Source organism: Neoarius graeffei, chromosome 20 (genome assembly GCF_027579695.1).
Source record: "Neoarius graeffei isolate fNeoGra1 chromosome 20, fNeoGra1.pri, whole genome shotgun sequence".
Lineage (NCBI taxonomy): Eukaryota > Metazoa > Chordata > Actinopteri > Siluriformes > Ariidae > Neoarius > Neoarius graeffei.
In genome coordinates, this window is record NC_083588.1 from 55603520 (window position 1) to 55617388 (window position 13869).

General features: G+C 41.0%; 1 protein-coding gene across 1 annotated transcript in view; it reads left to right on the forward strand.

The window, feature by feature from the left end:
• The window catches only part of znf281a (zinc finger protein 281a), an 80570-nt gene extending 68120 nt beyond the window's left edge, over window positions 1-12450 (forward strand). The window contains exons 5-7 of the mRNA XM_060902044.1: window positions 1579-1662; window positions 1753-1871; window positions 6353-12450. Of these exons, the coding sequence (XP_060758027.1) occupies window positions 1579-1662; window positions 1753-1871; window positions 6353-7918 (1769 nt within the window). The 3' untranslated portion in view covers window positions 7919-12450. The remainder of the gene's footprint in view (window positions 1-1578; window positions 1663-1752; window positions 1872-6352) is intronic.
• Window positions 12451-13869: the final 1419 nt, after the last annotated feature.

Sequence of the window (13869 nt, forward strand, 5' to 3'; positions counted from 1 at the left end):
TTTCTCCGAAGCCAGCTGTGCGCAAACGCAGTGTTGACTGCTCAGCAAACTCCAAACGCTCGGTCTGTACTGACCCTCTGTTGCGCAAGCGAGTTGGTTATGGCCAGGTTCAAATTGTGCCCAAAACAACTTAACCACGGCCATTTCAATTGCCTGATGGCTGCGACAATATTCGCCCCGTTGTTATGCAGGCGATCTTTTTCTCCTCTATTTTCCATTCGGCAAGTGTCTCGCGCAATGCGTCTTCTAAATTGTCCGCTGAATGTGTCTCTGGCATGAAACTCGTCTGCAGGCATTTGGACTGCATTGCCCACTCTCGGTCCACATAATGTACGGTAGCTGACATATAGGGCATCATGTTGCAGCTGGACCACATATCCGTTGTCAAGGCCAAATATTCCACATTACCTAGCGCTTTTTTTTTCCTTTACGTGCCAAAGCCTCGGATGAGTATCTAATACTTTTAATAATAATAATAATAATAATAATATATTTAATAACGTGGTATTAAAATCCCCCCCCGCCCACGATATCATCGTCCATCACGATGTTTGCACTGTAAACATCGTCGATGCCAATTAAGGGGACATCGCACAGCCCTAGTGTAGATGCGAGTCAAAATAGCTTTCACTTGTACCTTTTGAGAAAGTATTTTATTGTTATTCGCACGTCATTTCATCTCTTGCCCCTTTTCCACCAAAGCAGTTCCAGGACTGGTTCGGGGCCACTGCTTAGTTTGGAACCGGGTTTTCTGTTTCCGCTGACAAAGAACTGGCTCTGGGGCCAGAAAAACCGGTTCCAGGCTAGCACCAACTCTCTGCTGGGTCAGAGGAAAGAACCGCTTACGTCAGCGGGGGGCGGAGTTGTTAAGACCAATAACAAGACCGCAAAAGATCGCCATTTTTAAGTGACGAGAAGCAGCAGCTGTACAAACGTGAAGTCATCCATTATTATTATTGTTGTTGCTGCTGCTGCTTCTTCCGTGTTGTTTTTGCGTCGATATTCGCGCCAAGGTTTATGCAAACGTAGCGACGTAACTGATGTATACAGCGACGCAATGACGTGGCTTCCCTTAGCATCGCAAGCTATGGAAAAGCAAACTGGTTCTCAGCTGGCTCGCAAGTTGAACAAGTTGTGAACCAGCACCAGCCCCGAACCAGCCCTGGAACTGATTTGGTGGAAAAGGGGTATCTGAGCTTTGCCTTATGTGGAGTTTACAGGTGATTGGCATTCGTCAACATGCGCGTTCCAGTACATTTACACACGGCTTTACTAAAAGGCTGATAAATGAGGCGTGTCGCATGTGGTGACTTTGTGTGTGTATGAAACTGCAATTTATAATTTGATATTAAAATACAACTTTTTAGAACTCTGTTTTAAGTCACCTAGACCAGCTATAATAAGTTTATGTAGCACCTTTTGTCAAATGCAAGGTTGCCTGTACGTATTGTTACCTTTCAGCGGATTTTTTTTTTTTTTTAAAGTGTTAGTTACTGTACATTTTAATGAATAGTATGCATTTACCCTTAATTAAACTTATCCTGATTAACACTCCCACGGCTGTGCTGTTCACTCCAGGTGAAAGGCCGTTCCGGTGTAATCAGTGTAACATGAGCTTCATTCAGAAATACCTCCTGCAGAGACACGAGAAAATACACAGCGGTAAGTACGCTACCTTCTCGCTCATTTCTCATTTGTACCTGACTTCAGCTCTTCTGGTCCCGATCATCTCCGTTCTTGTTTTCTGTGCAGGAGAGAAGCCTTTTAGCTGTGACCAGTGCAACATGCGCTTCATTCAGAAATACCACATGGAGAGACACAAGCGAACACACAGTGGAGAAAAGCCATACAAGTGTGACACCTGCCAACAGGTAAACCTCAGGGCCAGCCAGCCGGGCTCCGACTGATAAAGAGCCAAACACGATGTCTAGCCATTTCTTACCACATGAGATGAGTTCAGTGTTCAAAAACTTTTAAGCTGTGTAAGGGCCCGGTCCCACAACACCCATAACTCTACCTATGACTCCATCTCTGGCTGGCTGTCTGCCTGAATTTAGTTCCAGTCTGGAGCAGAAACACCACGACTATAATCCCGACTATAGTATCGCTTGGTCCTGACACTCAGGGAAATAAATGCATGATTTATTAGGAATAGTCATGGAAGTTTTTTCCAAGTAGTAGCACGTTATTCCGGGTCATACTGTACAGCTTGGACTCCAAAACAACCCATGTACACACTCCGGTGGTTGATATAATACAGATAGGTTACAGATTATGGAAATATAATAAAAAAGGATGCAAAATACATGTGTTATTTACCAGCTGGGTAAATATTTACCTCGGCCTTGAATACCGACCTCGACCCAGAGGGCCTCGGTCAGTACTTTCAAGACCTCGGTCACGGTATTTCACCATACGGGCCGACCTTAAGCTGGTAAATAGTATATTTATTTTTTTCTTTACCAAATTCTAACAGAAAACGAGAGCGCCCGCAAGGGAAAGCCGAACCAAGCCGCCGTTTTGAATCCTCATTCACGGCTGTAATGCGAATGGCTTCCTCCTCGGTATACAAGTGCACTTCCATGGCAGGAAAAAAACTATGTTTTGCTGCCTATGTAGTCCCCTATTTATACAAAATTGTAGTCTGGCTAACGCGACAAAGCTCTACGAGCTATTGGTCTGGCCAAGATATTAAGCCCAACCGTTTCCCAGAGCCCGTGGTTGACCCGCCTCCCTGAAATGCCTCAGTTTGCTACTGGTCGAAGCCAGAAAAGGCTGTGACGAAGCTTAAACCAATCACATCACTCTTTCCTCTGACGTATGCGACGCGACGGGGCTAACTGGTAGATTAAACTCTTAGCGAAGCCGGTCGGGAGCAAGGCGAAAACGTCCTTCCTTTCAATAAATACCTCCAGGGCTGCTCTTTGCTCCGTTTTCAATGAGAACTTCCCGTTGAATGCTTTCAATACAGCATCTATGCGTAATAGATGCGGAAGTGTGAATGAAGCACTTCCGGCATAGATTCTGTAAACAATCTATGGCTTCCGGTCGCAGTTCTACTAGGTCACTGCCTTGAACACGCCTCTACCCAGGGCTGTTGGAGATGCTCAAAGTTGATTGGTTCCCGATTTTTCGGGAGCTTGGAAGAGCTGTAGATGGCTTGCCTTGCCAGACTAAGCTCGCAACAGGCCCTCGTGTTGCGTCACGCTTAGGATGGGCGGGCCCAGGCTAACAAAATTGAGTCATTCATGATTCAGCCATGTTTTTGCTCGGCGTTAGCAACAGTTACAGGTTTTTAGCTTTCTCCTGAAATGTTTTCTTTTATTTCTTCTTCCTCAGGGTAGTAAAACTCGCTTTCGCTGTGAAGACTGTCGTTATCGCTATCCATGCTGTAAAATTAATGCTATTCTCCTGAGACATGCTGGCAAAAATTTAAGGTTTTTGATAATCTTATGAATAAATCTTATTTAAAAAAAAAAAGATAAATGTTGACACAAAAATGCTATTATGTTTGTTGTTGTGAATGAGCAAGTTGCCAGAGGTCTCTGGGGTCCGTGTCATAGGATACGGACCCGCTCACCAGCCAATCAGAGCGCAGGATTTGATGGAAACTGGACCGTGAAAAAAAAAAAAGCGTGGTTATGGATTTTAATACGGCTGCATCACGGATGCTAATAATTTACGGATTGGTCACGGACGTTTCGGTATATTACAGGTTGGTCACCGATTTCATACGGATGATGCATCACGGATAAAAAAAAAAAAAATTAAGTCTAAAACAATTAAATGTTCGGACAAAGTTCATAATTAAAATATCTTACCTGCATTTATATGTTTGCTTTATTAATTTACTATTGATATTTCACAGAAAAAAATCGTATAACTGTGAATATAAGATCCATATTTTGTATTTTATATATATATATATATATATATATATATATATATATATATATATATATATATATATATATATATATATATATATTTTATTTATATATATATATTTTATTTATATATATATATTTTATTTATATATATATATTTTATTTATATATATATATTTTATTTATATATATATATTTTATTTATATATATATATTTTATTTATATATATATATTTTATTTATATATATATATTTTATTTATATATATATATTTTATTTATATATATATATTTTATTTATATATATATATTTTATTTATATATATATATATATATTTTATTTATATATATATTTTATTTATATATATATATATATATATATATATTTTATTTATATATATATATATATATTTTATTTATATATATATATATATATTTTATTTATATATATATATATATTTTATTTATATATATATATATATATATATTTTATTTATATATATATATATATATATATTTTATTTATATATATATAATTTATATATATATATATATATATATATATATATATATATATATATATATATATATATATATACACACACACACACCACATAAACTGCAGAGGATTGATTTATTTATAGCTAGTTGTAGTTATAGTTGTTATCGGTGTTGTGGAACTGGGCTTTTTTACCGAAACATTGTTGAATTCTTGATTCTGATTGGTCAGTAGGTGGCAGACATGCAACACAAAGGAGTTAAATATGTAGCTGTAGAAATGATGAGGTTTGCAAAAGTTTGGGCACCCTTACTGAAAATGTCTGTTACTGTGAATAGTTAAGTGAGCAGAAGATGAACTGATCACCAAAAGGCATAAAGGTAAAGACGACATTTCTTTACAGCGTTTTCTGCAAGATTTGTGTATTTTTTTTTGTTTGTTTGTTTTGTACAATTGGAGAGTGGAAAAAAAGAAAAGGAACACCATGTGAAAGTTGGGCACCCCAATACATTTGAGTTGTCAGGTAACTTTTACCAAGGTTCCAGACCTTAATTTGCTTATTGAGCTGTGGCTTGTTCAAATTCTTCGTTAGGAAAGGTCAGATGATGCAGATTTCAAAGCTGTATAAATTCTCTGACTCCTCAAACTTGTCCCTAAAATCAACAGCCATGGGCTCCTCTAAGCAACTCCATCGCATTCTGAATAATAAAATAATTGATGTTCATAAAGCAGGAGAAGGCTACAAGAACGTAGCAAAGTGTTTTCAGGTAGCCGTTTCCTCAGACTAATGTTATTAAGAAATGGCAGTTAACAGAAACAGTGGAGATCAAGGTGAGGTCTGGAAGATGAAGAAAACTTTCTGAAAGAACTGCTCGTTGGATTGCTAGAAAGGCAAATAAAAACCCCTGTTTAACTGCAAAAGACCTTCAGAAAGATTTAGCAGACCCTGGAGTGGTGGTGCACTGTTCTACTATGCAGCGACACCTGAATAAATATGACCTTCATGGAAGAGTCATCAGAAGAAAAACGTTCCTGCGTCCTAGCCACAAAAGTCAGTGTCTGAAGTTTGCAAATGAACATCTAAATAAGCCTGATGCATTTTGGAAACAAGTCCTGTGGACTGATGAAATCAAAATAGAACTTTTTGGCCATAATGTGCAAAGGTATGTTTGGAGAAAAAAGGGTGCCAAATTCCAGGAAAAGAACACCTCTCCAACTCTGAAGCATGGGTGTGGATCGATCATGCTTTGGGGTCGTGTTGCAGCCAGTGGCACAGGGCACATTTCATTGGTCGAGGGAAGCATGGATTCGAATAAATGCCAGCAAACTCTGGAAGCAAACATCACACCATCTGTAAAAAAGTTGAAGTTAAAAAGAGGATGGGTCCTACAATAAGACGATGATCCAAAACACACCTCAAAATCTCCAATGGAATACCTCAAGAGGCCCAAGCTGAAGGTTTTGCCCTGGCCCTCACAGTCCCCTGATCTAAACATCATTGAAAATCTGTGGATAGATCTCAAAAGAGCAGTGCATGCAAGACAGCCCAAGAAACTTGTAGAACTGGAAGCCTTTTGCAAGAACGAATGTGTGAAAATCCCCCAGGTAAGAACTGAAAGAAAAAGTGTTTACAAGCTGTGATGCTTGCCAAAGGGGGTGTTACTAGGTACTAACCATGCAGGGTGCCCAAACTTTTGCTTCGGGCCCTTTTCCTTTTTTGTCATTTTGAAAATGTAAAAGATGGAAATAAAAAATAGTTTTTGCTTAAAATATAAAGGGAATGAGTCATCTTTAACTTTATGCCTTTTGGACATCATTTCGTCTTCAACTTGCTTAACTGTTCACAGTAACAGCAGTTTTGACCAGGGGTGCCCAAACTTTTGCATACCACTGTATGTAGTAAAAAAAAAAAAAGACAGACAAATTTTCTTCCTACAGACTTTTTAATAGCTTTGTGTCCCTTCCAGTATTTTTCCAGGACAGATCGGTTGTTGAAGCACAAGCGGACATGCGGAGACGTGGTAAAGAAGGATTTGGATGAGGTCGAGCTGGGTAGGGAGGCCCACGGCGGGCACGGCAGCTACGCAATCACTCAGGGAAGCGTGACCACACCAGGCCGCAAACGAGGCAAGTCCAAAAATAGTGCCGAGGGTGGCAAACGCAAGAGGACGTCAGGGCCCTCACACAGTCAGGGGACAGAGGAGTATGCCCTGCACGATTTTAACACTGTGGACAACCATGGACTCTCACTATCTTCTACATCAGCATCCCATCCAGGGCCCAGCATGCACGGAGAACCAGTGCCAGCACCCAAACTGGCGTTTAAAAAGGGCCACAGGAAAGGCTTGGAGAAAAACGCCCAGTCCAAGTCTGGCAGCATGGAACTGACTGGTAACGCTGGCATGGATGATGCTGGCATGGGCCTCCTCCAGAGCCACAAAGCAGGCCAAAGTAGCAGCAACAACAGCGCCAACTATGACGACGCCATGCAGTTTGTGAAGAAGCGGCGCTACTTGAATGCAACCAGCAACGGTGGGGTAGGGGGTGGAGCTTCTGGCTATGACGTGGGCGTGAGCCACTTGCAGCCCCAGCCGGTGGTCGTTCAGGGCATTGTGTCTGGAGTAATGGACGGAGACTCCTCACTGGGGCTTCTTGACTCGTCGCCTCTGGCTGACATTAAACCAGACAAGTCAGGAATCCCAGATGAGGTGCTACAAAGTCTGCTGGAGCACTATGGCCACAAGCCTGATGTGACCTTTGACTTATCTGACCCACATCCTGTGGAACTGGAGCAAGGCACAGCCGAGGGTGTTGACCCAATGGGCGCCGAGAACCACCCTGGGAGTGCAGACAAGGCTTCTTTAATGCACGAGTACTCTCGCTTCCTCCTGCAGGCCCTCGAGAGAACGAGTCACAGCGGTGGCTTTGTACTCGGGCCGACACCTTCCTCCTCCTCTTCCTCATCCGGCACCGTAGCTTCTTTCCCGACGTACACAGCCACCCCTCTGGAGTTCTCCTTCGGCCTCCCGGTCTCCTCCACCTCATCTCCAATACTCAGTTCCTCTGTGCCAAAGCCACACTTTGGCTTGTTGGGGAGCTCGTCGCCTTCGCAGGGCTTCCATTTGAGTGGCCTGGAGCCCACGGCACACTCCCAGCAGCCTCAGCAGCAGCTTACCCCATCCCAGGAGCTGACAGAACAGCTGGAGAAACAACACACCAACTCTCCTCCTGCTCCTCCACACACCCCCAACTCAAGCGCCTACCAGCTCCCGGCTCCAACCACTGACCTCAGCGGCCAGAAAGGCAGCCAAGGCCCTAAAAACGGCGCCACTGGCTTCTCAATGGTCCCAGCCAAAGGCTCGTATCAGATCGAGAACTTTGCTCAGGCGTTTGGAGGGCAGTTTAAAGGCGGGCATCGGCCTTTGGTGTTCGGTACAGACTCGGGTGCAGACGTGGAGCAATTCTCAGGGTACAGCAGCCTTCTGGCCAGCGTGAGCGACACCAAAAGCCCACAAAGCCAAAGCTACAACTGATCTGGCTGCAGAGCTTCGGCTTATTCATTATTTTGTCTTTTTGTATCATTGTTGTTGTTATTGTTTTATTGTTGTTGTTATTATTATTAATTATTTAGTTCTATTTTATTATTATTTTTGTAATGCTTTTTGTGTTTTCGTAATTATCTCATTGCCATTTTTGAAAATATGGAATTTCACCCCAGTCGGCCTATGAAGGCCAAAATGAAATGCAAATTTAAGTATTTTCAATTCGTTTCCTTTTTGGAAGGAAAGGCCGTTTTAGTAATTATATTTCCTCTTTCATAGGGTCGTAGAGACTGCTCTGTTCATCAGTAGAACATCCTCATGAAGCGAAAATAGAGTAGCGGTGAACTTTGAGGTTTTTTTTTTTTTTCCCCCTTCCCCTCCCCCTCTCTGTTTCTGTACCCAATGGTCATGTTTTAATAATGTAAGATAAATTTGAGGTTAGAAATAGCAGGGAGTAGCCCGGAAAAGGAGAATGACGGTGGGGGTGAGGGGGGAACCCCAAGACGTTGTCTGTTACAAGATTTTAAAGTATTACTCAGGTAAAATGTGTAAAGGTGTACAGGAGAATTTTATCAGAGGGGCAGCAATAATGCATCGAAGAGGTGGAAATCACTCTGCAAATCCAGAGAAGCTTTGTGTGGGGTTTTTTTTTGTTTGTTTGTTTGTTTCTTTGGGTTTTTTTTTTTTTGAGGGCGACACAGAAACGAAACTGCTGCCTGCTCTGTTTCACTGACAACACTTTCCATGTAGCTGTATAGAGATTATGGTACTTTTATGTCAATGTGAAATGCTCACATTTTCTTTCAATAAGGGCCATATATATATATTTATAAGAATATCTATATGTACGATACCATATGTAACCTTTCTGGGGAATGGCGGGTGACATCGGGGTTAAACGGTAGGGCTGCGGAAGGGGACGTGTCCAAGCATGCTCTTTCCTCTTTCTTCTACGCCAGATCCCCGACCCCAGTTTTTCTCCCCCCACCCTACCCCTTTTTTTTTTTTTTTTTGGGTCCACCTTTGGAGAGCAGAGCCAAGGCTTGCTCACAAGAGGGCGCAGTGTATACATGCACGAGTGCCTCTCAGCACACCAGCTCGTAGGACTATGCTGTGCCTCTTTCACCTCCTGTCTTTTCCCCCCCTTCTTCATCTCGAAAAAGAGTCCAGTCGAGCACTTTGAGCCTGTTCGTTTTTCATACAGGATGAAGCGACCCAGCATTCTGTCCATTCTGTAGCAGTGGACTTGCTATTTTTTTTTAAACAAATCTAAAGTCAATGTTTGGAAGACAGGCAAGGGAAAGACCAGGAAGAGGTTTGCTTTAGTAACACGGTGGGTGGGAGGGTTATATGGATATGACGAGGTCTTACATTTCGAGCATGGTTTAGTGGGTAAAATGGAGGGTGGGGTTATTTTGTGTGTGTGTGTGGGGGGGAAGCTTGCTTGTTTTTTATTTTTTATTTTTTGGACTTCTGGATGTATGTAGGGCAGGCCTAGAGTGGGAGGGAGCTTAAATTTCTTTGGTAGTATTGAATCTGGGGAAATGGTGTTGGCCCCTCTAAAGACGCTGTGATTTTTTTTTTTTTTTCTCTCTCTCTCAGTGGGCAGGTGATCCAAAAAAGCAGTACAAACTGTAAGCATTTCGCAGTGCTGGAACTGTGTGAGCATGCAGGGTGAAGTATTATCTTCAACTACATTTCATCTTTGTTTTGTACTGAATAATTTAAGTATTTTTTTTTTTTCCTTTTCATGAGTAAGTGCATTGTCTTCCGCCACCACTGTTGGCTGCTGTCTCTGTTTTTAAATCAGCCCTTATTTTTGCTTTCATATGCACCTACTGACTTTCTTCAGACCGAACCCTCTGAAAGCAGATCTCACGGGGAACAAAAGTGACCACTAGAACCAAGTACTGTGTTTGTAGCAACCGAGGATACTCGTATGGCTGTTCTCAATGAGTCGTCATAGCTGATCGCTTTATACCTCATGTTACTGATGACACAAGCAGGGATACAGGACAGACTGACGTGCGCATGTAGCAGGGACGATTCAGCTTTAGTAGAGAAAATCCTCTTTTTATTTTTTTTCCCCCCTCTTTTAACCAGTCTGTCTAGAGACAGCCTTCTCGAGAACGTGACCTCTCAAATCCACCCTGAACAACTTGCATATCGTCCTTTATATTTAACAAATGATTTTCAGTCGTGTTGCAATTTTTAATCACAAAATTCTAAGTTGATGTTTTTGGTCAAGTTTCTGACATTACCCACACTGCCATTCAACTACCTGCTGATATGATAGTGGTGCAGTGGGATCCAGCTCTCGATTCGTCTCTAACCCCCTTGACCCGTGATCATTGTCCATTGCGTGCGAGACCATTTAAGTTATTCCACGAAATCCAGTCGTACGTGAGCCGATAGCCGACGAGGTGCGTATTCTATCCACGTTAACTGGATTGAGAAACGGAGCGTTTTTATTTCTTGCAAATTCGATAAATTAAAAACTTTTATACAAAACGTCCGACAAAATCATTTCTGCTTGGTGTAAACAAACCGGCGAAGTGACGGTAGCAATTTGTGAAAAATGCTATAATAATAATAATAATAATAATTCTTGGAAAAAAAAAAGTTCTTACCATCAAATACTTTCATTTCATATTTTGTTGCTGTTTTTTTTTTCAGGCGGAGTGTTTTCGAGTCGTTTTTATTTCGTCCTCGGTTGGTTGAGCAACACGCTCTGTCATTTTGTTTCTCCTCTACTCATGGTATATGAGCTGATCTCCTAGTAGTAGAGTAGCCAATCGGACGGAGCACGCGATTGCTCATATCCAGTGAACGTGGATAGAATAATTTTGGATACATTTCCAGAACTATTACAGTCCTATGTCTACAGTTGTATCCCAGAGAATTACTGGTAACACGTGAATGTGGGTTGTGATTTATGGAGTTATCGTATTTCTACATTGGCTGTGTTTTTTGACTATTGATATTTACTGGATTTTAAGATGCTCGAGCGCACGATTGCTCATATCCAGTGAATGTGGATCGAATAACTCCTGTTGTAACTACACTAGAAATGTCTACCTGTGATTACAGCGCTACATGCAACCACGAGGATTGAGGATTGTTTGAATTTTGTCGATTCTGATTTTGTCTCTTCCCCGTTTCAGTTCCACAATGTTTTTAAAAAAAAAAAAAAAAAAAGCCAAATGTTTAGATAACCAAGCATAACTGCTGGCCATTTCAAGTGGTCCATCTTTCACACCGTGGTGCTGTTAGCCGTGCGTGTTAAATCGTATCTAGACGCATGGACGCGCTGTTGCATGGTCATGTAGACAGGTCCTGGCAGATGTGTCGCCTTTGTTTGCAATAATGAAATGTTTTTGCAGAACTGATTGATTGTTTTTAAACAGGCACCTAGGATTTTGTTTTCGGTTCTAATTTGGAACTAGGTTTCAGGTCTCAACCCCTAACTTTTCTAGGAATAATTAAAAAAGAAAATACAGCACCAGAATTATTGGAAAAGTTTTATCGCAAATATTTCAGTATAAGTGTGTGTAATGTGTTTCAGGGTGGAGTTTTGCTTGAACTATGGCACTGAGACTGGAGCAGGTTTACCTCTGCTCTTTTAACAGTAGTGGAAATTTGATCCACCTTTTTTTTTTTTTTTACACTAATCTTAAATTTGTATTTGTAAAAATACCCCAGTTTTCTGTTCGCCTCAGGTCGAATTATTATACAAATGGTGTACGAATAAATAGATGAAATGATGGCACATCATGTAAAAGTATATGATAGAAAACCAAATCTGCAGTCTTTTGGTGAATTTTTCTTCAACGGTTTCTGACCAATGGGGTACAAACGGACCTTATAACAGGTCTGAACCAGTTTGTGTTGATTTTAACGGTATGAACTGATAGCTGAACAGCTCTCGTTCTCTCAGAGCAGTGAATTTTGCTGACTGGATTTGTACTGTAATCGTTGCAACATTTCACCAATAATTTTTGGACGTTTATCAGTTCTGGTGTTAAATGAAAAGTCAAAGTCCAGTCACTGATATCCTGGATGACTGAACACATTCACACACCGGCTTGCTCATGCATGTGCTCCGTGTCGCAGGTTGAATTCAGTTTGTCTACGTTTTAGCCTTTTGTTATCAGCGCAGGGAAAGTGTCGACCTCTCATTCAGACTGGTAAACACCTAGTGTCCATTTCATACTAAAAAAAAAACAAAAACCAGAATCACACATTCTCCTCAATGTGACTTTTCTCTTCTCACCAAACCAAAACGATGTATTCTTATTGTTTACATACAACGTACCAGAACACTAACATGTTTCTTCTGTTTTTTTTTTTGTTTGTTTGTTTTCTTGCCCGTTTTGTCATCACACCAAAATTTTGTAGCTCACGTTCCTTCTGTCTTATTTTATTTTATGACAGATTCTTGTGATCTGACTCACAGGGCTATACCTGTCCCTTTGGATTTATTATTGATTAGGGGTTAAAAAAATAAAATGCTGTTATCAGTGTAGGTGTTTCCGTGCTTCTGTTCATTATTGTTTTATGACTGTTGCAAAGCAGTCCTTGGAGCTTATTTTGCTGAGATGTGCACTGAAATATGTCCAGCGCTCTGGGTTCAAAGTGAGTTTTTATTGCACTTAAGAAAAGGGTATTTGTTTCGCATGCGTCATTGGAAATTATGACGCTAAAAAAAAAAAAAAAAGTGTCTTGTTAAATTTTCTTTCCAACATAAAATGACTAACAGGATCTTCTCCCGCCCAACCCGATGCTCTTGTGTTTAACTCGCCATATCTCTTTTCTAGTGGTTGCTACAGAGCTCAGAGTCCTGCTCAACCCTTTACAGCTCAGTGTATCATGGCAAAGAGCCTCTCCTGTTATGTTCAGTTAAAGCACTTATTTTGTCTCAAATTGTTTAGATTTCCGTCCATCCTCTGGAAGCTGCAGTGATTCCTCCAGCATCGATAGATTGCACACTTTCACCACCACTAACCTGAATTGCTGACCCATGGATGCTGATCCATGGATCCCAACCCAAGGCAGGTTGGGATTCATGCTGTTGATACCAAATTCTGACCCAGCCGTATGTAATGCATACCAGAACTACTTCACTGATTTTGAGATTCATCAGACCAGGAAGCGGTTTCTCCAAGTGCCCAGTTTGAATGAGCCTGTACTCCATGTAGCTTTGGGTTCCTCTGGCTTGGCTGACAGATGAGGAACCAGTGTCCTCTTCCACTTGTTGTAGCCCATCCTTCTTCAGGGTCGACATGGCGAGCTTTCTGAGATGCTTTTCTGCTCACCAAGTTTCTAAAGTGTGGTGATTTCAGCTGCTTTTGCAGTTTAGGATTAAAGGCCTTTCTTGATCAGGGCTTTCTTGCAATGGTAGTTTTCTGGGATTTGAACCAGCAACATTTTAGTGGCTAACAGGCACTGATACTGATCTATCTCTGCTCAAAGAGTCCTGAATATTTCTGTAACTTGGTGGTAAATACTATGAAGAGGATTAATATATATATATATATATATATATATATATATATATATATATATATATATATTAATTAGAATACCTAATATTTAGAACAGCATGTTTTATTTGACATGGTATTTTGCAAAAGTATTCATCCCCCTCAGTGTTTGTTCTATTTTGTTGCATTAAAAGCTGGAATTAAAATGCATTTTTTTGGGGGGGTTAGCACCATTTGATTTACACGTGACTAGCGCTTTAAAGGTGCAAATTGTTTTTTATTGTGAGACAAACAATAATTAACCTCCTCGGGCCTAGCGGTCACATACGTGGACAGCACTTTTTAGAAATTCAGAACAAGAATCCACATATGTGGACATACTTTTTCTCAAAAAGTACATCTTATCAAAGATGATGCTTAGTTTTTATTTTAATCAGGTTCTAATAAGCCCAAATAGCA